The sequence below is a fragment of the Petromyzon marinus genome, chromosome 25, assembly GCF_048934315.1.
Source record: "Petromyzon marinus isolate PM22_M1 ecotype Great Lakes invasive population chromosome 25, UKy_Petmar_22M1.pri1.0, whole genome shotgun sequence".
Taxonomy (NCBI): Eukaryota; Metazoa; Chordata; class Hyperoartia; order Petromyzontiformes; family Petromyzontidae; genus Petromyzon; species Petromyzon marinus.
Window position 1 is genome coordinate 12,485,933 of NC_133691.1, and position 24,291 is coordinate 12,510,223.

Below are 24,291 nucleotides of genomic sequence, written 5' to 3' on the forward strand. Positions count from 1 at the left end.
TCGCGGGTGAGAGGCGAGATGCGGCCGCCGGCGCAACCTTCGCTCAGCGCGGCGCGTGGCGCCAAGGGCACCGTCGCCCCGATCGATTCGGGGCGCGGGCCCCGTCCGCCAGCCTGCAGCGAGGGCAACGCGGCGGACTGCCGTGAGCGCGGCGGCGCGAGGCTGTGGCCGAGTCTGTGTCTGCCCCTCGCGCGTGTGCGGTTGTCCTTGGGCCTCCTCGGCTGTGGCGGCGGGGTTCGGGGACGAAGGCCCGCGTCGTAGAGGCAGCTACCGCGCGCTCCAGCGGGGTCCCGCGGAGCGCTCCCCTGGGTAGCACACACGGGGCGAGTGTCTCACGGCGCGAGCCTCCGTGGGGCCCGGGGCACCGCTTGCTTGAAGGGGGGGGGGGGGGGGGGGGGGCACAGTCGCTGCGGCCACTGGAAATGAGACCCGAGGCCGTGAGCGAGGGGCGAGTTGGACCAAGATCCGAGCGCAGCACACGGACACCACCGCCGCCGCGACCACCGGTGCTCGAGAATGTGGTTTCACTTTAAACCGCGCGCATCCCGTGCCGTACCCGTCTTGACTCCTAGGGGCCTCAGTGGGGGCGGTTGGAGGGAGGGGTTGAGGGTAGTGGGGGGGGGTTCAAGAGGAAGCACATTCATTATGGACGAGGAGCTGTCGACTCGAGGAGTAACGCTTCACCCACTTGGTGCGCGGCGGCGGACGCGAGGCAGCTGCACCTGCAGTGATGGTCAGGGCTCTGGGGGTAGCGACCTGTGGGGTGGTGGGGCGGAATAGACGGGGCTAAGGTTCGGGTTCGTGCCGTGGGGTCAGGGCTACGAGTCGCTGCTCCGCAGCTGCATCCTCGACTCTTCGTGCCCGAGCAACATCGACCGCGCCGCCCGCGCGAAGCCGCTGTCGTGTTCGGTTATTTGTCCGCGCGTCCGCTCGATCGCGGCTCCGTCGCCACGCCGGGTTCCCGCAATGCAAATTAATAGAGCATCGACCACACGGGCACGTGGGGGGCTCCCGGGGGTGGGACGCGCAGGGGGTGGGGGGCGTGGGGGGCTCTGGGAGAGGTGGGGGTGCCGGGGGATGGGGGGGGGGGCGCTCCATGCGCGGGGCTACCGGGGGTGGGTGGGTTCGGCCCCCCTGTTCTGTTCGCTAGCACGGCCTGGCATGTGGGCAGCATTTGTGCAGAGGGTGCAACTACGATCGTTAGCGTTGCAGTAGCTGCAGTTATAAGCTACAGTGTTGCAGTGACGTTAGCTTTAAGATAATAGCATTGTCGTGTCTCTAGCTATATGAGCTGTACCCTTGCAGTGGCTGTAGCTATGATCTGTAGCATTATAGAGGCTGTAGCTGTTATATGAAGCATTGCAGTTTTTGCATATATGACTTGTAGCATTGCAGGAGCTGCAGCTATAATCTGTAGCATTGGAGTGACTATAGCTATGATCTGTAGCATTGCAGGGGCTGTAGCTATGACCTGTAGCATTTCCGTAGCTGCAGCTATGACTTGTAGGATTGCAAATTCTGCAGCTATCACCTATATCATTGCAGTGGCTGCAGCTCTGCTCTGTTGCGTTTACTGCCTGAAGCTATAAACCGTAGCATTGCAATTGTTGCAGCTATGATATGTTGCATTGCAGTTGTTGCAGCTATGATATGTTGCATTGCAGTTGTTGCAGCTATGATATGTTGCATTGCAGTGGTTGCAGCTATGATCTGTGTCATTGCAGTGGTTGCAGCTATGATATGTTGCATTGCAGTTGTTGTAGCTATGATCTGTGTCATTGCAGTGGTTGCAGCTATGATCTGTGTCATTGCAGTGGTTGCAGCTATGATCTGTGTCATTGCAGTGGTTGCAGCTATGATCTGTTTCATTGCAGTGGTTGCAGCTATGATCTGTGTCATTGCACTGGGCTGTACGTTCGAGCTGCGGCACTGTACAGCACACAGTACGTTGCGGGGAATCTGCGCGACGTTAATAATAGCCACGCGCGCCTCATCGTGCGGACTCGTAGAGGGGGGGGGGGGGGGGGGGTTGGCCGCTAGAGCCCAGGAGCGTTGTTTAACCGGTCACGGCAGCGTCTAAAGAGACCGCGGACAGCATCCCTGCACGGAGTGGTGCTGCCGCGGAGAGCGCCCGGACACTGCGCGCGTTCAGCGGCCGGTCCCGCGGAGCGCTCCTCGCGCCATTAATTAATTAATTAACAATGAGGCTGCACCCCCTCCCACACCACCCCCTACCCCTACACCACTCATCCCCGGCGCGCGACCTCGCGTCCACCTCACTCCTTGGAAGAAAATATATAAATAAATACAAGTGTCCATTAGTGGGGGGCTGGATATGAGATCTTTAGAAGCGCAGAGCCGAACGGTCTCAATAGGCGCGAGCAGGCAGCCTTCTCTCGCCCCAACATCACAGCATTCCACCGGCCACTTAATTGCGCAGCGATCAATAACGCGCGTGTTTCTGACATGTAAACGGATAAAACGCACCAAGCTATGAGGGCGAACAAAAAATGATAATACATATAAATATATATATAAAAACCCAGGCAGGACGTGTTTTGTTGGCGTATTTCATTATGGCTACGTATTATTTTGTTTGTTGAATGATTCGCCAGGGAAATATGCGTTTGGGAGAGGAGGAGGAGGAGGAGGGGAAATTAACTTCCGATCGCAGTTCGCAGGACCCGGGGTCGTGCGCGCGCCGCTCGGTCCGGCGCATTGATCACGGAACGCAGAGATTGAAACAAAGGCGGTCCGCGCAGAGAGAGGAGAGAGCGAGGGAGAGAGAGAGAGAGCGAACACGTGCATGTCAGTGTCCGGGAGCAGCCTGCCACGCTGGGAGATCGGCTGGCTTCTCAGCAGTCGCCACCTACTTTAGCCCTGGACCCCGTCGGAGCTGGGCGCGAGCTCGGGATAGGGGTCATTCTTCGTGCTCGCGATGTGCGTGCGGCAGTGCAGGAGGAGATGGAGAGGAGCGAGAAAGAGAGAGAGAGCGCTTCCCGTTTCATATTTGATGCGTACCGCGCGAAGCGTTCATTAAGCCGCGCCTCTTACGTAATCGTTCCGGGTCTAGATCCGAGCCGAGCACTCGCGTTGCGAGCTGCACTCATTGTTTGCAATGTAAATTATATACGTACACACTGTATACACGCAATGCAAAGATGCCCCGTGTAGCCTTTAACAGACTTTTGGGGCAAGTGCTGTTAGCGAGTAGCACCGATGAAGACCGGTACCGGCACACGAAGGGGTGGGTTTCCAGAACCACGCCCGGCCGCCTTTGTCTCCAATTGGCGATGTTTACTACACACTGCACCAGGCACTCATTTCAGGCTGAGTCGACCTAGTGGAGGCCCACTAATGTTAGCCCTAAGCGGGAATCGAACTCGAGGTGTTCGTATCGCAGCGCGCTAACCGCTGCAATGCCACTCCCCCCCACAAAGATAAAGATCCCCCGTATAGCCTTAACAGACTGTAGGGTCTAGTGCTGTTAGCGAGCACCTATGAAGGCCGGACCGGTACACGAGGGGGTGGGTGGCCAGCACCACACTCGACCGCCTTTGTCTCCCCAGTGGCGATGTTTACACATTGCACCAGGTACTCATTTCAGGCTGAGTCGACCTAAGTGAGGCCCAGGACCAGTTCAGATAATCGTCACAGTGGTGTTGGCCGTGAGCGGGAATCGAATCCGGATCGCTAGGTTCGTAGCGCAGCGCGCTAACCGCTACACTACCGCTCCCCCACACACACACACACATATATACGCACACGCACACATATATATAACACACACACACACATATATACACCTACACATGTCGCGTGCGCGTCATACACACGGGCAGGCAAGCGCTCGCATGATTCATCCGCCACCTGTTCGGGATCAACTCCCGTCCCCCTGATCCTGTGCTGCCCTTGTGGAGCTGCGCGTCCCGCCCTCTCCCAAAGTAGCCCCGCGCTGGGTTACCACCGCGGCGCGGGAACGTTCGGGGCAGCGCGTGAGCAGCAGGGGACGGAGTCCCCGAAACTCGGGCTCCACTGCTTTAAACGCGCAACGAGTCCTGACGCTCGCGTCATCAGGCGCAGAGGAATATAATCGCACACACACACACACACACGGCCAAGTGCGCTCGCCTGCAGCATCGTCACCCTCACGCCGCAATGGAGAGTTCGACTGCGCGTTGTTGCCCCCCTTAATAGTCGACATCAGAACAAAAGCAACATTTGGGGGTCTCGCTGATAAAAACGCCTACACCTCCCTTAGTCAATATATCCCTCTCGCGCGCATCATCGCGCACGTGCAGGCCCGGGCCGTCGTGATGAGAATCAAGGGACGTTATTTGGTCTTCATCGCCCGAGTGAAATCACCGCTCGTGGTTTAACGACTTCATTCGGGGGGGAGGGGCTAAGATGAAGGCGCTAAAGGCCCCATACTCCGCCTGACGTCAGCGCGCACGCGCCTCCTCGTGCACGCGCACACGGGGCGCGAGGACACGAGCACGCGCGCAAGCGGGGGTTGGATTTGAGGTGGGGGAGGAGGCGGGAGGGGGGGGGGAATCATCGCGTGCGCACCCGAGACCCGCGCGCCCACGCGGCGGCGTCACAACGCGGATTCTTAACGCGCGCGCGCGCACGCGCCTCCTCGTGCACGGAGACGGGGGCCCGGCCGCGCACGCGCCGCGCGCAAGGGGGAGGGAGGGAGGCGAGGAGGGAGTCCAAATCCCGCGCGGACGCGAGCGCCTTCAGCACCGTGGCCGCGGCTCGCTCGGGCCACCACCGCCACTGCGAACGAGTGGCGACCGAGGCGCAGAGAAGAACGAGGGCCGTCGCTTGTCCAGGCGCTCTCCCCGCGCCGGGTCCGCGTGTCCCCGCGCGCTCCCCACCACCACCACCACCACCACCCCACCTCTTCCCGCCCCCGATTTTTTTTTCTTCCGCGCGAGACTCTCGCCGTGCCCGGGCCCATGCAGGTAGCTCAAGGACGATGGCTTGCACCGCCCTGCGCTCGGCCCCTCTCCTCCTAGCGCTCGCATTCCGTTTCGGTGAGTGTCGCTGCTGCGGTTGCCGGCGCAGAGAGTGGAACGAGAGAGAGAGAGCGAGAGAGAGAGAGCGAGAGAGCGAGCGAGAGAGAGAAAGAGCGAGCGACAGCGTGAGACGCGGGCTCGCCGCCGTTGGGCGTCCATTCAACAAGTCTGTGTGGGGTGAAGCGCCTCGCGCCTCGTCGGTGTCAGCGTCTGAGCCGCTCCGGTGCCGCGCGCCTCTCATCCCAGCCGCGCGCGGAGCCGAGGCGCAGCGCGAGCGGCTCGGCTGATTGAAGTCGCCTCCTTGCGCCGTCCTTTATTCATGAGACGAGCGCCCTGCAACCCTGGAGGAGCACAGCTACTTGCGTCACGCGTGCGCCTCCCCCGTGGTCAGCATATTTACTACTACTACTGTTATTGTTGTGATCATGATTATTACCGCTGCTACTGCTGCCGCTATTCACACAAAAAAAAAAAACATTCGCGGGGAGCCTGCCCCGATATGCGCAAACTGCTCACGAGAGCGCGGTGGTGACAATCATGGGTTAGCTCGGCAGGCACGGCCAGCGAACTCGGACACGGAAAGCGCGGGTTCGCGTTGGGCAGCTGCAGCGGCTGCGTTTTGCCGATCATTTACAGCAACAGCAGCAGAGCAGCAGTAGCTACCGTCTCCTTGTCCGCCGGGTCTTTTTTTGTTTTGCTTTAGGAATAACGAATGGCGAGCCGATTAATCGCGGACGTTGCGAGATGCATCATCCAGGAGGGTCAATCGGCGCGCGCGTGAGCGCCAGGGATCGCTGTAGGCCGAGTCCCCGCTCGAGTCCGTGTCGCTGCCGCCCTCCGTTCACACGAAAGCGGAACCCCGGCGCTCCGCGATCGTCAACGGAGTGCACGGAGCGCGCTGTGGGCCGAGACGGCTCGGCCGAGTCCCTCACCCAGGGGGAAACGCGGAGGCTCTCACGGAGCCGTTTCACGTTTACGACGTTTAAATTCCCGGTTATATTATTCATCATTTGCCTCTTACAGTATTGCATCGTAGTGGAATTATTATTATTGTTCAAATCTCGATGTTATGTAATTCCATCAGCGATGTCGCTTTAATTTAATTATCTTCGCGTTGCGCGATGTTATCTCTCACGATGACGCACTACTTTTTTATCGTCGTTCCAATCTTTTTTTGTATTCGCCTCGCGTGGCTTCCGTTCATTCCCACCGTGGCGCGTCATTCGATCCTCGCTATCGTGGACCGGTGCCTCCTCACAGTGGCACGGGTGCTGTGCTCTCTTCGTCGATGACGGATTAATTCGCCGCGTGTCGCGTTCACCCTGATGTTGCGCGATGCGGCCGAGAGTACGGGCGGCACGGGCGACACGGGAGACACGAGACACAGGGACGGGACACGAGACACGGGAGACAAGGGGACGGGACACGGACATCACGGGCGACACGAGACACGGGAGATACGGGGGGTTGGGAGGGGGGGGGGGTACACGCGCGCTCTCCGTGCAAACCCCCGCCGCCGCGTTCGCTTTCGCCGCCGTCTTCTGCCAGAGTCGCCGTTCGCCGCCCGCCGTCTCCCCGCCGCTCTTTCTTTCGCTCCTCGCTCGAGCCTCCGTCTCGTAGCGACCACACCCCCCCCCCCCCCACACGAGAATCCCTCGCACGCAGCTCCACAAGCACGCGCGGTGAGGCGGGATGGAGAGGGGAGGGGGTCAGGTCGCGTCTAGGGGTCGCGCTGATCTTCGTGTCGAGGCGGTGGCAGCAGCGAAGGTCGCGACCCCAGGCGCTCCTCTCAAACGCGTCCGGACGTCGAGGTCGCGTACAGTATTTTTAAAGTTCACACGCGCAGGTCTATTACAAGATGTTAATACACGGCATGGGGAGGGAGGGGATGCGAGAGGAGGGGGGGGGGGAGAACAGGGGGTTGGAAAGACCGAGAGAGTATTTATTCATCCCAGGTGAAGTGAACAAATACGCTGTATTATTAATTAGCTCGTGAGCGACTGTCCGGGGAAATTGAATGGAGGGACACGGTCCACACTGTGGGTCGGCGCTCATGATGCGCTGCTCGGGATTCATCGATTCCCGTGCGGGTCTCTCTCTCTCTGTCTCTCTCTATGTTTCATTGTATCTATTGCTGTGTCTCTCTCTGTCTCTCTCTCTTTGTTTCACTGTATCTATTGCTGTATCCCTCTCTGTCTCTCTCTCTCTCTGTGTGTCTCTCTCTCTTCCTCGTCGGATCATCTCGGTGCGGTTATTCATCCGAAATATTTTTTGTTCGGCAAGAAAAAAAAATGGAAGTGTCGGATTGAAAAAGCTCGCAGACTCGACGTTGAATATTTGAATGCATTTCAGGAGAGAACGTAAACATCGTATACACGACTACTACATAAACTGCACACATACAATGTTTGCGCACGTAAATATATATACACGCAAATACAAAGATCCCCCGTATAGCCTAAACAGACTGTTTGGGGAAATGTTGTCTATGAAATGTTGTTAGCGTCTATGAAAGCTGGCACGGAACACGGCTGGGTAGGTGGCCAGCAATACGCCCTAGTGGCGATGTTTACAGACCTCACCAGTAGCATTTACATATATACACACAGGCAGGCATATACAGCCACACACACGAATACACACAAATGCACTCTATATATACACGCATATACAGAAGCATACACACGCACAAATACGCACGTTATTAGATCGCACGTACATACAAAGACATACAAACTAATGTATATGTATATACATGAAGATACAGATTCCAAGTGTAACCTGCACACATTGTTGAGGCAAGTGCTGTTCGCGTGCACCTATGAAATCCGTAACGGTTCACGAAGGGGTGGCTGCCGGGCACCACGCCCGGCCGCCTTTGTCTCCCCAGTGCTGATGTATACATACTGCACCAGGACTCGTTCAGATCATCTCCAGTTATTAGATCGTGAACAGGAATCGAATTCGTTGCCCCCGGGTTAGTAATGCAGCGCGCAACCACTCCACTACCGCCCCACTACCGCTCCCCTTACGAAGACAAAGATCCCCCGTATAACCTTGACAGACTGTTGGGGCAAGTGCTGTTAGTGAGCACCTCCGGTGCGGCACGCGACGGGGCCACCTTCGTCTCCCTAGTGGCGATCATTTGAGGCTGAGTCTAACCCAAAATCGGTCCAAATAATTAATCGTCACTGGTGTTAGCCGTGAACGGGAAACGAACCCGGGTGGCCAGGTTCATAGCGCAGCGCGCTAACCGCTCCACCACCGCTCCACCCTACACTCTACACACAGACACACACACATAGAGGAGCATGCACGCACAACCGCGTACGGCACTGTACTCGCAACGACCGATGTGCAATGAATCCAAGGCAGGGAATAGACGGGTTTGTCCCGGGGGTCCCCGCTTCCACCCTGACCCCCCCGCACCTCCCCAGGACGATGGGCGAGGAGACGACAGGGATCGCGCCTCGCGTGCACTGGGGTGGGTGAGTGAGTGGGTGAGTGAGTGGGTGAGTGGGTGAGTGAGTGAGTGGGTGAGTGAGTGTGTGAGTGAGTGGGTGAGTGGGTGAGTGAGTGGGTGGGTGAGTGTGTGAGTGGGTGGGTGAGTGTGTGAGTGAGTGGGTGAGTGAGTGGGTGAGTGTGTGAGTGAGTGGGTGAGTGGGTGAGTGAGTGAGTGGGTGAGTGGGTGGGTGAGTGGGTAGGTGAGTGAGTGGGTGAGTGTGTGAGTGGGTGAGTGAGTGGGTGAGTGGGTGGGTGAGTGGGTAGGTGAGTGGGTGAGTGGGTGAGTGTGTGAGTGTGTGAGTGGGTGAGTGAGTGGGTATGTGAGTGGGTGGGTGAGTATGTGAGAGGGTGAGTGTGTTAGTGAGTGTGTGAGTGAGTGAGTGTACGTGGCTGCGCGCTGGGGCTATTGCGCCGTGCTACGAACCCGGCCACCCGAGTTCGATTTCCGCTCACGACCGAATAACATGGGGCGATAATTTAAACCGTTTTTGGGTCCGCCCCTAGGTCGATTCAGCCTCAAACGGAGTACCTTATGTGGTGTGAAAAACATCAGCACCGGAGAGACAAAGGCGGCCGGGCAATGGTGTAGGACACCCACCCCCTCGTGTACCGTTCCGGCCTTCACAGGTGCTCGCTAATAGCCCTTGCCCCAACAGACCGTAAAAGGCTACACGGAGGAGCTTTGTCTTTGTGACTGCGTACATATGTTAGTGCATTATTCAGGGTGCGTGTAAATGTGACTGTGGGAGTGGGTGTACATGTGCGTGTGTGTGTGTATGTGACACGTGTGTGTGTGTTCGCGTGCGTGTATGTGACACGTGGGTGCGTGTAACCTGGCGCGCGTGCGTGTACATTTGTGCTTGCAAACGCGAGTGTGAATTTTAGTGCGTGGAGGAGTTCGTTTGTATTGATGCGCGTGTGTGGTGCACTTGACGACGCGCGTGTGAGTAACGTGCGTGGGTGTGCCAGAGAGTGGGGAGCGGTCGTGTAGCGGTTAGCGCTACGAAACGAGTTCGATTCCTGCTCACGGTCAACGTCGGTGACGATTATCTGAACCGGTCCTGGGCCTCCCCTAGGGTCGACTCAGCCTCAAATGAGTTACCTGGTGCGGGGTGTAAACATCGCCACTGGGGAGACAAAGGCGACCGGGCGTGGCTGCTGGCCACCCCGCCCCCTCGTGTACCGTACCGGCCTTCATAGGTGCTCGCCAACAGCACTTGCCCCAACATTCTCTCAAGGCTATACGGGGGTTCTTTGTCTATTGTGCGTGATTGTGCACGATGTGCGCGCGCCTGCTGCACCGCAGGCCGCTCCACGGCTCCTCTTTGTGCTGCTGCTGGCGACTCGCGACTCGCGCGTACACCGCGACAGCTGGCGCCACGTGTACAAGTGTCTGTGTGGGGGGGGGAGGGGGGTGCGAGAGGGGGGGGGGGTGCGAGAGGGGGGGGTGCGAGAGGGGGGGTGCGAGAGGGGGGGGTGCGAGGGGGGGTGCGAGGGGGGGGTGCGAGTGGGGGGTGCGAGAGGGGGGGGGATTTTGGCTCCGTGCCCGTGGTTTCAACATTAGTGCCTCGAACAACATAAACCGCGCGCAGCATTAATCCACTGCGCTCCTACATCTGTCACGCCATCTTGGGCTGTCCGCGTCGGCGGAGAGAGAGAGCGCGAGAGAGATACATGGAGAGAGAGAGAGAGAGAAAGAGAGAGAGAGATGTCGCCTCTCCACACTCTCCCACGCTCTCTCCCCACCACCCCGGCCGCTTCAATGCAGACGCGACCCTGACCGACCCGGGGGAAGACCTCCTCGTACAAACCCCCCCCCCCCGGGGGGAGGGAGGAGGGGGTGGTTCGTTTGGCTGATCTCTTCCCCTCCCCCCACCCTGCTCACCTCATCTCGCCAGCGCTGTGCCAGGACCGGGGGAACGAGGTGATCGAGGCGGACTCGCCGGGCCGCTGCGACGCCTTCTACGCGGGCCTCTCGAGCTGCCTCCACCGCCTGGGAGACCAGCTGAACCGCGTGCGGCCCGACATGGACGAGAGCCACGCGGTCACCACGCTCTGCAAGTAGGGGCGCGCGCCTGGCACGGGCACCCCACACCGCCCCGGCACGGGCACCCCACACCGCCCCGGCACGGGCACCCCACACCGCCCCGGCACGGGCACCCCACACCGCCCCGGCACGGGCACCCCACACCGCCCCGGCACGGGCACCCCACACCGCCCCGGCACGGGCACCCCACACCGCCCCGGCACGGGCACACAAAGGCAGAGGTCGCCCGTGGGGAAAGTGCTCTAAGCGAGCAGTACCTATGCAGGCCGGCACGGCACACACATCACTGTTAGTGAGTACAATACTTATAAAAGCCGGCACGGAACACGAGGGAGTGGGTAGCCAGTACCACACCCGGCCGCTTTTGTCTCCCTCGTGACGATGTGTACACACACACCGCACCGGTACTCATTTGAGGCTGAGTCGACGTAGGTGAGGCCCAGATAATCGTGTTGGTCGTGAGCGGGAATCGACCTCGGGTCGACGGGTTCGTAGCGCAGGGCCGTTTCGCTCCCCACATGGGCATGGACTCACAGGCCCCACCAACGCAGAGACACACCGAGACGCAGCGATGTTTTCTACCGGCCATGTTGTCTTGGCGCCTCCCTTTCTCTGCCTACTTCTTCCTCGCATCGCCTAAGAGGGATCAGGGCCGGAGCCGTGATGCTGCGATCAGAGTCCCCGTACGCGGGTCTGGGTCTCAGTCACCCAGTCGCGACGCATGCGTTCGGGGACTCTCTCGTTGCCTTTGGATCCCCGCGAACTGACCTGGGTCTCTGCGCACGGCTCAGCTCCGCGTGCCCTCCTGAATCCGGCTCTCCGCGCAACCCCTCTGTGCTGTTACGGGGAGTCACCGGGGAGCGTTGCAAACGCGGCGAGGATCGCGACAAAATTGCCGCGACCCCGCGGTTCAGCCGAGCGCCGCGCGCCGTCGCGTAGATGCAGATCGGCAATGAATTTGTCATTTAATTCGCTGTATCGCGCTCGTATTTAAGGACAAACCGCATTTATATATATAAAAAAATTATACCGCAGTCGGGTGCTGCCTATAAATAATGCATGCGGGTATCCGAGGAATAAATTACGATGAATTATGCAGCCGCTGCTACCCGTTGCTGTGAGGACGCTCGTGCGGTGAGGCGCGTGCAGCATCAGCAGCACCAGCAGCAAGCGCCAGTAGCATCAGCAGCACCAGTAGCATCAGCAGCACCAGTAGCATCAGCAAGCGCCAGTAGCATCAGCAGCACCAGCAAGCGCCAGTAACATCAGCAAGCGCCAGTAGCATCAGCAGCACCAGCAAGCGCCAGTAACATCAGCAAGCGCCAGTAGCATCAGCAGCACCAGAAGCATCAGCAGCACCACCAGCAAGCGCCAGCAGCACCAGCAGTAGCACCCCGTAGGTGGTGGAGTCAGCGTGAAGCCGGGCCCCGGGGACCGGGGGGTGGGAGGTCTCCGCGGTCTCCGTGCCGAGCCCGCTCGCCCAGGGCGACCGCACGAGGCCGCGTGTCGCGCGCGGCGCGTGCCTGCGACACGCGTCACGAACGGAGAGTCGTCGACTCGGCGAGACGCGCCCATCGAACATCGGCGCGCGTTCGGGGTCCCGATTATTTTCGATTTCTATTTTTAACGAACGCAAAATGAGTTGACCACGGCAGTCCCACGGGAGACGCAAGCACTCACCACACGGTGTTCGATCAAATCGATTATTAAATCCATGTTTGCGATTCGATTGTCACAAATTTGGGGGGGGGGGAGATTCTATGGAATCGTCTCGAGGCCGTGTGCGTGGAGGCCGTTTGTGAGCGCGTCTGACATGGGGGCGAGAGGCGTCGACGCCGCACGCGCTCGGTTCGCGTTCTCAGTGCGGCGGTTGCGCGGCTCGCGGCCTGCGTTGGGGTCCGTGGGCTCGCAGTGACTGTGACGGCCGCGGGCTGTCGGAGCGATGGTCTCCTACTCCACGTGGCCACGATGGTCTCCTACTCCACGTGGCCACGATGGTCTCCTACTCCACGTGGCCACGATGGTCTCCTACTCCACGTGGCCACGATGGTCTCCTACTCCACGTGGCCACGATGGTTTCCTACTCCACGTGGCCACGATGGTCTCCTACTCCACGTGGCCACGATGGTATCCTACTCCACGTGGCCACGATGGTATCCTACTCCACGTGGTCACGATGGTCTCCTACTCCACGTGGCCACGATGGTCTCCTACTCCACGTGGCCACGATGGTCTCCTACTCCACGTGGCCACGATGGTCTCCTACTCCACATGGCCACGATGGTCTCCTACACTACGTGGCCACGATGGTCTCCTACTCCACGTGGCCGCGATTGCGCTCCACAGCGAACAAGGCCGCCCCCTGACCACCGGCCCCGTCTCGCGATTCTTCTATGGAGTGGCCAACTCACCTGTTTGTTTGCGTGTTTATTCTGCTTCGTTTAACTTCGTTGTCTTCATCCGACGATGAGTACATACGGTAGAGAGCTACGTGTGTGTATGTTCGTATGTATATGATGCATTCGTCGATTTGTCAGTCGGGATATTTATACGTCTATATATATATTTGGTTGTATCTTGTCGCGTGCTATTTGATTAGTGTTTACGTATTTATTTTTAATACGTACCTGTACGTCGATATCTTAGTCTTCCTTTGCAGAAAATGTGAGCTTCTTGATTATCTCTCTGTGTCTGTCTCGATGCAATCGTGCCTCGTGCCGGGTCCGTGAGCGCGTGGGCGGTGGGGGGTCTCCTCGGCGGATCCCCCAATAGGGGGGGTTCCCCCCCCCCCTCCGCACCCCCCATCACTCCCCACCCACGTGTCTCGGGTGATACAATGGCGTGGAGCTGCTGCTGCTGCTGTATGCAGGCCCCGTGTATAATAATAATATCTTCACACTCGCCGCACTCACTCGTACAGGCACATGCGCACCAAGACGAGCATCCCCCGTGTCGCCATCGCAGCAGAGCTCTTGAGGCAAGGTTCTGGTTGCGAGTTCCTTGCGTGCGCGCGCCCACATACATACTAAATATAACCTTGGTAAACGGTAGGGGCAAGTGCTGTTAGTGAGCACCTATGTAGGCCGGCATTGCACACGAGGGGGGCGGCGGGTGGGTGGCCAGCACCACGCCCGACCGCCTTTGTCTCCCCAGTGCGATGTTTGTACACGCCGGGCCAGGTACTCGTTTGAGGCTGAGTCGACCTAGTGGAGACCCAGGACTGGTTCAGATAATCGTCACTGGAGTTGACCGTAGGTGGGGATCGAACTCGGGTCGGCGGGTTCGTGGCGCAGCGTGTTAACGGCTAGACTACCGTTCTCCACATACATACGCATATACGCAACGATATGCACAGAGGCACACACACGGGTGCATATGTGTAGATATATATACAAAGACAAAGATCCCCGTATAGCCTGTAACAGACTGTCGGGGCAACACCAAGCCCCGCCGCCTTTGTCTCCCCAGTGGCGATGTTTACTACACACCGCACCAGGTACTGATTTGAGGCTGAGTCGACCTAGGGAAGGCCCAGGACCGGTTCAGATAATCGTCACTGATTTTGGCCTTGAGCGGGAATCGACCTCGGGTCTCCAGGTTCGTAGCGCTGCGCGCTAACCGATAGTGTAGTACTCACGATATATATACACACACGGGTACACGCACACACGTGTATATACACACACGGGTACACGCACACACGTGTATATACGTACACGCGGCTACACGCACACGTGTATATATATGTATGTACACACGCGCGCGGAATTCATTCTCTTTTAATCAACAACCCTGGGATTCCGGTCTAATTAATGAATGAATCTCAGGCCTGTGCATAATTTTACCCATTCATTGCGTAATAGACAGCAGCTATTAATATCGCTCATTAATACATTTAAAATACAACGTGAACAACTATAATAAAAAGGCACGTATGTATACTCGAGTCAGAGCGTCGTAGTAATAACAACCATATAACAGCATTTACAATACAATATTTAACAGCCGCTATAATAATGGAGGCGCGCGTCTCTAAACGGTAAAAAACGTAACGAGTGTAACGGCACGGGGAGCTGAGGAATGAGAGCGGCGAGGCTGCGGGAAGTGATCGTAGAGACGAGCGGCGAGTGGCTCGAGGAGGCCGCGCGGAACGGGGCGGCCTGGATGATGATCGTACAGGCGGCGAGAGGGGCTGCGCTCTCGCCTCGCGCGCCGCGATTGGAGTCGAGGTCCAGGACCCCATGTCCCGTTAAGCGCTCCCCGGGGGGGTCGCGGGGTTGGGTGAGTTGCGGGGGGGGGGGGGTGTCGTGGGGTTGGAGTTGTGGGGGGGGGGGGGGTGGGGGTATCACATCGTTAATCAGAAATAAACGCGCTCACGGCCGCTTGCCTCGGGGTGATGAAGGCACGCGGGGACGGCGAACGGTGGCGCAGCCATAGCCGGCGGGGGTCCTCCGTTTGGAAGCGGGGCCCCACGGCGTCGGCTCCAGCCATGGAGCGGAATCGCCACGGCCATGCGGTTTTGTGTTGGGTCGTGTCGCCAAAGGTGCGAATGTGGATGAGCCCGAGCGCTCACTCATCACGGCTCCGCACGTGGGCCGTGATGATGATGATGATGATAAAAATAGATCTGACGTGGGGGCTACCGATCATTCCCCCCAAGGCCGCTACAGAAGCGATGGCGATTCTCAGTGGCGATGACCTGGATGCAGCGTCTCTCCCTGTCCCCCTCCCCAACACGCTGCCACATTATTTAGGATAACTCGATTATTTTTCGAGCGCGCGATGGCAGCCGTGGCGAGGTTCAGGAAACCCGATGCAAATGTCAAGGTCTGCCGCTGCTGCTCGCCACGCTGAGACGGCTTCAGCAGACAGAGACGCAATTCGTGTCGTGCCGCTGCTGCTCCTCCTCCTCCTCCTCCGTTTAAGGAGCTCAGATCACAGTGGGTTTGCTGTAGGCTCCAGGAAAAAATTAGTTTAATTTACACACGCACACAGACTTCACACACACACACATATATATACGTATATACATATTGTCTTGTAAACTGATACGTATAGACGTATTTTAGCACGCACGTTTGTATACACACATGCTAGAATTATTGTATGCACACGTACGTAGATGATGCATACACATTATCAAGGTATAGTGATCTGCACACAGACGACGCTTGTGATAATTCACACGGCAGCGATACGATTCACAGATGTCGAGTCGTCTTCTTCGCATTGTGCGGATTAGTTTTCACCTTGGAGGGGCACGTGACATCGATGTGCATCTTGCGTACACTTCACAACGTGATCGCTATATCTTGAGGAATATTCGTTTATATTTTAGGTCTCATTAGCAGCTTATTTTCCAGTTGCTATTGGCGATGCAATCTGCTCTTACCAATTAAAGAATTACAGAGGACACATTACATATTACAAGCCACACAAGGCAAGTACATATATCCCCCGTATAGCCTCAACAGACTGTTGGGGCAAGTGCTGTTAGCGAGCACCTATGGAGGCCAGAACGGTGACACGAGGGGGTTGGGTGGCCAACACCACGCCCGGCCGCCTTTGTCTCCCTAGTGGTGATGTTTTTTTACGCACCGCACCAGATATTCATTTGATGGTGAGTCGACCTAGATAACCGTCACTGGTGTCTGCCGTGAGCGGGAATCGAACCCGGGTCGCCAGGTTCGTGGCGCAGCGCGCTAACCGCTAACCGCTGCGCCACCGCTCCCCGCCTCCACGCACCCACACGCACGCGCGAGCCCGCTTGCTCATCGCGCGCTCTGTGTCACCCTCCCCCCCCCGCGGCCGCAGGCACTGGGAGGAGTTTCAAGCGTGCTCAGTGGCCGCCATTTCCGACTGCCAGAAGGGTGCCACGGACACGTGGAAGTCGCTGGCGAAGGACATGCGGAAGCTCAAATTCAAGGGGAACATGTACGCGCTATGCGACAAGAGCAGCGCGGCCACACGCGCCGCGCCCACGCCGGGCCTCGTGCCACCGGTGGCCCTGCTCGTCCCTCTCGCCGCCGCCTGGCTGCAGCTCGCGCTGTGACGGTCCCACGCACACGCCAGAGGACCCCCCCCCCCCCCACCCACCCCCACCCACCCTCGAGGTCCGGGTCTTCGGGGGGCGAGGGGTGAGGGGGGGGGGTTCCACCCCTGCTCCTCCGCACCCCCCCCCCCTACACCACCCGACGCGCGAGAGACGACTCCCCCCCCCCCCCCCCCCCCCATTCCCTACATCCTTCTTCCCTCTCGCCATCCCGCGCGCAAGGTGGCCCACGTCTCACGCCGCCGTCATTAACCCGCACGGGGAGAGGAGGAGGAGGAGGGGTGTGCGACAAGTCTCCTTAAGCCACGCCACTGTCGAGGGGTAGGGGGGAGCGAGCCCCCCGTCCCGCGGAAACCTTAAAACTCACAAAGCAATCGAGCACAGAAGGGGGGGGGGGGGGCTGGGAGTCTGGAGAGAAGCGACACAAATTTGGCGGCGGCACAGAGACGCGCATGGTGCGGAGTGAGTGGTTGTTGTTTTTTTTTAAATTGTATTGAGCAGCGCCGTGGCGGAGGAGGCGAGTGCGGCGACGGGGAGGCGCGTTGGTAAAGACGTTGATTGTAGAACTCACGGGGTTACAAGCGAGCGCTGTGTGCTCGACGGGGAGACGCCGGGCGGGTTCGTTAGGCCCCACGCGCGTCTGGGGCCGCGCCGCGCTCCGCAGAGAAGCGTGGTGGGGGAAGGGTGAGAGGGAGCGGAGCCAGGCAGTGTGTGAGCTAGTGAGGAGTGTGAGTTAGTGAGGAGTGTGAGTTAGAGAGAGAGTGTGAGAGAGAGTGAGCTAGTGAAGAGTGTGAGAGAGAGTGAGTTAGTGAAGAGTGTGAGAGAGAGTGAGTTAGTGAGGAGTGTGAGTTAGTGAGGAGTGTGAGTTAGAGAGTGTGAGTTAGTGAGAGAGTGTGAGAGAGAGAGTGAGCTAGTGAGGAGTGTGAGTTTAGTGAGGAGTGTGAGTTTAGTGAGAGAGTGTGAGAGAGAGTGAGCTAGTGAGGAGTGTGAGTTAGTGAGGAGTGTGAGTTAGAGAGAGAGTGTGAGTTAGTGAGAGAGTGTGAGAGAGAGAGTGAGCTAGTGAGGAGTGTGAGTTTAGTGAGAGTGTGAGTTAGTGAGAGAGTGTGAGAGAGAGTGAGCTAGTGAGAAGTGTGTGAGAGAGAGTGAGTTAGTGAGGAGTGTGAGTTAGTGAGGAGTGTGAGAGAGAGTGAGCTAGTGAGGAGTGAGTTTAGTGAGAGAGTGTGAGTTAGTGAGAGAGTGTGAGAGCGAGTGAGCTAGTGAGGAGTGTGAGAGAGTATGAGTTATTGAGGAGTGTGAGTTAGTGAGGAGTGTTAGAGAGAGAGTGTGAGCTGGTGAGGAGTGTGAGTTAGTGAGTGAGAGACAGTGAGGAGTAAGTTAGCGAGTGAGAGAGTGTGAGCTAGTGAGGAGTGTGAGTTAGTGAGGAGTGTGAGAGAGTGTTAGTTAGTGAGGAGTGTGAGTTAGTGAGGTGTGTGAGTTATAGAGAGAGTGTGAGCTAGTGAGGAGTTGAGCTAGTAAGGAGTGTGAGTTAGCGAGTGATAGAGAGTGTGAGCTAGTGATGAGTGTGAGTTAGCGAGTGAGAGAGAGTGAGGTGTGTGATTTAGCGAGTGTGAGTTAGAGAGTGAGGAGTCTGAGTTAGTGAGTGAGAGAGAGAGGAGTGTGAGTTAGCGAGTGAGAGAGAGTGTGAGCTAGTGAGGAGTGTGAGCGAGTGAGAGAGTGTGAGCTAGTGAGGAGTGTGAGTTAGCGAGTGATAGAGAGTGTGAGCTAGTGATGAGTGTGAGTTAGCGAGTGAGAGAGAGTGAGCTAGTGAGGAGTGTGAGTTAGCGAGTGAGAGAGAGTGAGGTGTGTGATTTAGCGAGTGTGAGTTAGAGAGTGAGGAGTGTGAGTTAGCGAGTGAGAGAGAGAGAGGAGTGTGAGTTAGCGAGTGAGAGAGAGAGAGAGTTAGCGAGTGAGAGAGAGTGTGAGCTAGTGACGAGTGTGAGTTAGTGAGTTAGAGAGAGTGAGGAGTGTGAGTTAGCGAGTGAGAGAGAGTGAGCTAGTGAGGAGTGTGAGTTAGCGAGTGAGAGAGAGAGTGAGCTAGTGAGGAGTGTGAGTTAGAGAGAGTGAGGAGTGTGAGTTAGCGAGTGAGAGAGTGAGCTAGTGAGGAGGAGGGTGAGGGATGAGAGAGGGAGTGAGGAGTTAGCGAGTGAGAGAGATTGTGAGCTAGTGAGGAGTGTGAGTTAGTGAGGAGTGTGAGTTAGCGAGTGAGAGAGTGTGAGCTAGTGAGGAGTGTGAGTTAGTGAGTTAGAGAGAGTGAGCTAGTGAAGAGTGTGAGTTAGCGAGTGAGAGAGAGAGTGTGAGCTAGTGAGGAGTGTGAGTTAGCGAGTGAGAGAGAGTGAGGTGTGTGATTTAGCGAGTGTGAGTTAGAGAGTGAGGAGTGTGAGTTAGCGAGTGAGAGAGAGAGGAGTGTGAGTTAGAGAGTGAGGAGTGTGAGCGAGTGAGAGAGAGAGGAGTGTGAGTTAACGAGTGAGAGAGAGTGTGAGCTAGTGAGGAGTGTGAGTTAGCGAGTGAGAGAGAGTGTGAACTAGTGAGGAGTGTGAGTTAGCGAGTGAGAGAGAGTGTGAACTAGTGAGGAGTGTGAGTTAGCGAGTGAGAGAGAGTGAGTTAGTGAGGAGTGTGAGTTAGCGAGTGTGAGTTAGAGAGTGAGAATGAGGAGTGTGAGTTAGCGAGTGAGAGAGAGTGAGTTAGCGAGTGAGAGAGAGAGAGTTAACGAGTGAGAGAGAGTGTGAGCTAGTGAGGAGTTTGAGTTAGAGAGAGTGAGGAGTGTGAGTTAGCGAGTGAGAGAGTGAGCTAGTGAGGAGGAGGGTGAGGGATGAGAGAGGGAGAGAGTGAGGAGTTAGCGAGTGAGAGAGAGTGTGAGCTAATGAGGAGTGTGAGTTAGTGAGGAATGTGAGTTAGCGAGTGAGAGAGAGAGTGAGCTAGTGAAGAGTGTGAGTTAGCGAGTGAGAAAGAGAGAGTGTGAGCTAGTGAGGAGTGTGAGTTAGCGAGTGAGAGAGAGAGAGAGTTAGCGAGTGAGAGAAAGTGTGAGCTAGTGAAGAGTGTGAGTTAGTGAGTTAGAGAGAGTGAGGAGTGTGAGTTAGCGAGTGAGAGAGAGTGAGCTAGTGAGGAGTGTGAGTTAGCGAGTGAGAGAGAGTGAGATAGTGAGGAGTCTGAGTTAGCGAGTGTGAGTTAGCGAGTGTGAGTTAGAGAGTGAGAGAGTGAGGAGTATGAGTTAGCGGGTGTGTTTGTGAGAGAGGAGTGTGAGTTAGCGAGTGAGCGAGAGAGAGCGTGTGAGCTAGTGAGGAGTGTGAGTTAGTGAGTGAGAGAGCGAGTGTGAGCTAGTGAGGAGTGTGAGTTAGCGAGTTAGAGAGAGTGAGGAGTGTGAGTTAGCGAGTGAGAGAGCGTGTGAGCTAGTGAGGAGTGTGAGTTAGTGAGTTAGAGAGAGTGAGGAGTGTGTTAGTGAGTTAGAGAGAGTGACGAATGTGAGTTGGCGAGTGAGAGAGAGTGTGAGCTAGTGAGGAGTGTGAGTTAGTGAGTTAGAGAGAGTAAGCTAGTGAGGAGTGTGAGAGAGTGTGAGCTAGTGAGGAGTGTGAGTTAGTGAGTTAGAGAGAGTGAGCTAGTGAGGAGTGTAAGTTAGCGAGTGAGAGAGAGAGTGTGAGCTAGTGAGGAGTGTGAGTTAGCGAGTGAGAGTGTGAGCTAGTGAGGAGTGTGAGTTAGCGAGTGAGAGAGAGAGTGAGGAGTGTAAGTTAGCGAGTGAGAGAGAGAGTGTGAGCTAGTGAGGAGTGTGAGTTAGCGAGTGAGAGAGAGTGTGAGCTAGTGAGGAGTGTAAGTTAGAGAGTGAGTTAGTGAGGAGTGTGAGTTAGCGAGTGTGAGTCAGTGAGTTAGAGAGATTGAGGAGTGTGAGTTAGTGAGTTAGAGAGAGTGAGAAGTGTGAGTTAGTGAGTTAGAGAGAGTGAGAAGTGTGAGTTAGCGAGTGAGTAAGAGAGAGTGTGAGCTAGTGAGGAGTGTGAGTTAGTGAGTTAAAGAGAGTGAGGAGTGTGAGTTAGCGACTGAGTAAGAGAGAGTGTGAGTTACTGAGTTAGGGAGAGTGAGGAGTGTGAGTTAGTGAGTAAGAGAGAGTGTGAGCTAGTGAGGAGTGTGAGTTAGCGAGTGAGTAAGAGAGAGTGTGAGTTAGTGAGTTAGAGAGAGTGAGGAGTGTGAGTTAGCGAGTGAGTAAGAGAGAGTGTGAGCTAGTGAGGAGTGTGAGGGACGAGAGAGGGCGAGAGAGTGTGAGCTAGTGAGGAGTGTGAGTTAGCGAGTGAGTAAGCGAGAGTGTGAGCTAGTGAGGAGGAGTGTGAGGGACGAGCGAGGGAGAGAGAGTCCTGCTTGGGAGGATCTCGCGTTGCGCGGGGCACACGAGGGGATCGCGGTCGTCGCGTTGAGCGGCGTGGGGGTGGGGCTGTCCGCTCGTGTCCCACGCTCGTTCACGTCTCTTCTTCATCATCATCATCATCCCGTTTCCATGCGAAGTAATTTTTTGAGCGACGCTCCCCCACGACACCACCACTGCCACCGCATGCGCCACTCACTCACTCCGCGACTCTTCCACCGCTGGTGTCCCGACGCAGGACGCGTCCGACGCGAATGTCGATGTGTTCCCCCCCCCTCCCGCCACCCTGTTTGTCTCGAGAGTTGTTCCCGGGGTCGGTGGTGCCTCCTCCTCCTCGTCGTCGTCGTCGTCGTCGGTGTTAACTCGTTCCGTGTGTTCCGTTATCGTCCAGTCGTCGTCTTTTACATTTGAAGGTGCGCCGCCTGAATCGCGTGTGGGGAAGTGGGGGAGGGGGGGGGGGATCATTACACACAAAAACATGCAACTAGTTCTATATGACAGAAAAAAAATAGATTATATGAGATGCTATACGAATAAATATCACGTGCGTGGATCGGTGAGAAGGGTGTCCATTCCGAACAAAGGTGTACAGTTTTTAAACAACAGATGGATTATATAATTGCAAGCAATAAATAGCCGTGGTCCCGGACAGTCACGGGCTCCATGATAATGATGACACTAACAGCGGTGATGGTGATGATGTTGGTGATGGTGATGATGTTGGTGATGGTGATGATGTTGGTGGTGTTGGTGATTCGCCGTGGCGCGCGCGCGCCTGAACTCGCTCCCGACTCGGACTCCCATCAGCAACCGGCGGAAGTCCCTGAACTCCCATCAGAAATCCGCGGAAGCCCCTGAACTCCCATCAGAAATCCGCGGAAGTCCCTGAACTCCCATCAGAAATCCGCGGAAGCCCCTGAACTCCCATCAGAAATCCGCGGAAGCCCCTCGTCTCACTCTCAGCATCACGTCCGACGGTCTCCAGTGGTGGTGGTGGTGGTGGAGTCGTTGAACTAAACCGCACGCTCAGCTTCAACAGAACAAGGGTCGGTAAAAGCGAAGTTTCTCGGGCCTTGGCGGGCTATAGGAGGACCGCGGTGGGGGAGATGAGGAGGGAGGGGGGGGGGGGGTGCTGACGAGTAGAGGGGGGGGGGCCCTGTTGATGTCCAGGCGAGCGCACGGCTCACAGACACCACGGGAGGGACATTGCGCGTGTTCGCAGAGACAACCCCAGCGAGAGCCGCCCGAGCCGCCTTTGGTTTCTTTGTCGTTCCTTTCCAGGGTTTCGTTTTTCACTCACAGAGACGCGGACGGCGACTCCCCTTCAGAGGTGACGCCGTCCGCCTGTAACATCCCCGCCCCCCCCTGCCCCCCATGGCGCTTTGCGACGTTTGCGAACCACGAATGTTGCGCACTTTACTTCGGGTTGTCCCCTCGTCGTGTACGAGTCGGCAGAGTGTGAACATTTCTTCTTCATGAAATATAAAACTATTATTTTAACGCGTGCGTCGCTCTCTCACTCACTCGCTCGCTCTCTGACCCCTATCTGTGTCTGTGTGTGTGTGTCTATGTGTGTGTCGTTGTGGTGGGGAGCGGTAGTGTAGCGGTTAGCGCGCAGCGCTCCGAATCCGGCGACCGTTCGATTCCTGCTCACGGCCAACACCGGTGACGATTATTTGAACCGGTCCTGGACCTCCTCTCCTAGGTCGACTCAGCCTCAAATGAGTACCTGGTGCGGTGTGTAAACATCGCCACTGGGGAGACAAAGGCGATCGGTCGTGGTGCTGGCCACCCACCCCCTCGTGTGCCGTTCCGGCCTTCATAGGTGCTCGCTAACAGCACTTGCCCCAATAGTCTGTTACAGGCTATACGGGGCATCTTTGTCTTTGTGTTACGTGATGTGTATTGTTACGTGATGTGTATTGCTACGTGATGTAGTGTTTTACGTGAGGTAGTGTTGGGACGTGATGTAGTGAATGTGATGTATCAGGCGCTGTATATCCACGTCGGGTGTTGTAGTTCGGGCCGCGTCGTCAACGGCTGCGACGCGAATCTGCTGCTCTGAAAAACGAACATTCAATCAATTATCGCCCCTTACCTCAACAACCACCGTAAATTCCTCTAACTCCATTCATATATCTAACCAAATCCCTAACACGAACGCTATCTCCCCCACACATATATGTATATACACACGAATGTAAACCCACGTATATACAGGTCCAGACACAATTACATAAACACCCACAAAGATCCCCCGTATAGCCTTAACAGACTTTTGGGGCAAGTGATGTTAGCGAGCACCTTTTAAGGCCGGAACGGCAAACGAGGAGGTGGGTGGCCTGCACCACGCCCGCCTTTGTCTCCACTGTGGCGATATTTACACACCGCACCAGGTACTAATTTGAGGCTGAGTCAATCTAGGGGAGACCCTGGACCGGTTCGGATAATCGTCACAGGTGTTGGCCGTGAGCGGCAATCGAACTCGGGTTTGCCAGGTTGGTAGCGCAGCGTAGCGCTAACCACTCCACCACCGCTTTCCCTGGTTCCAGCGGGCACACACGCACACGAAGACAAAGATCCCCCGTATAACTTTTACGGAAAGTGCTGTTAGCGAGCACCTATTAAGCCCGGCAAGGCACACGAGGCTGTGACTACACAGCGCCCTGCTACAGCGGACCGAACTGGGCACTTTAACAGTGTTTTGGGAATCCGAGGAGTATTTGGTCACTCTGCAAGAAGCGAGCACAGATTTATTTAACATCTACTTACTCATTTATCTGTACAGAATAGCCACGGTGAGCCTTAGAACTAATTTTCAGGAGGCTCCTGCTGCTACATTGTATTTTAAGTGTATTCAGAAGTTTCCCGCCAATTAGGCTGAGTTGTGTTTATTATTACAAGTGGGGAGGAAGTCGACGCACCCGGAGAAAACCCCCCACGCCTTGCGCGAGGGAGCAACGCTCTATCCCCGGACAGATGGAAACAGATGGCGATGAGTCCACTTGCTCCACTGCCTTCTTGAGGGCGAGCCAGGGCACGGCACCTCCTCGACGCCCACCCACGGTAAGGGAGCTTCACAACAACGTCTGTGTGTGTGTGTGCCGTGATGTCTGTGTGTGTGCCGTGATGTCTGTGTGTGTGTGCCATGATGTCTCTGTGTGTGCCGTGATGTCTGTGTGTGTGCCGTGATGTCTGTGTGTGTGTGTCCCGTGATGTCTGTGTGTGTGCCGTGATGTCTGTGTGTGTGTGTGCCGTGATGTCTGTGTGTGTGTGCCGTGAT

General features: G+C 56.7%; 1 protein-coding gene across 10 annotated transcripts; it reads left to right on the forward strand.

Annotated features, from left to right (window-relative positions):
* Nucleotides 1–4,564: 4,564 nt before the first annotated feature.
* Nucleotides 4,565–22,508, forward strand: LOC116936980 (neuritin-like). Of its 10 annotated transcripts, none has more exons than XR_012945322.1 (4): nucleotides 5,068–5,407; nucleotides 10,424–10,586; nucleotides 16,387–18,752; nucleotides 18,832–22,508. XR_012945322.1 is itself a non-coding variant. In XM_032944110.2 (3 exons), exons 1-3 carry the CDS (start codon nucleotides 4,982–4,984, stop codon nucleotides 16,622–16,624), a joined length of 459 nt encoding a protein of 152 aa, XP_032800001.1. In that variant the 5' UTR covers nucleotides 4,565–4,981; the 3' UTR covers nucleotides 16,625–22,508. The 10 variants fall into 10 exon arrangements, 2 of the variants coding, with proteins under 2 accessions (XP_032800001.1, XP_032800000.1); XR_012945323.1 differs by having other exon boundaries at nucleotides 16,387–18,212; nucleotides 18,310–22,508; XR_012945327.1 differs by having other exon boundaries at nucleotides 16,387–18,089; nucleotides 18,415–22,508.
* The last annotated feature ends 1,783 nt before the right edge of the window (nucleotides 22,509–24,291 follow it).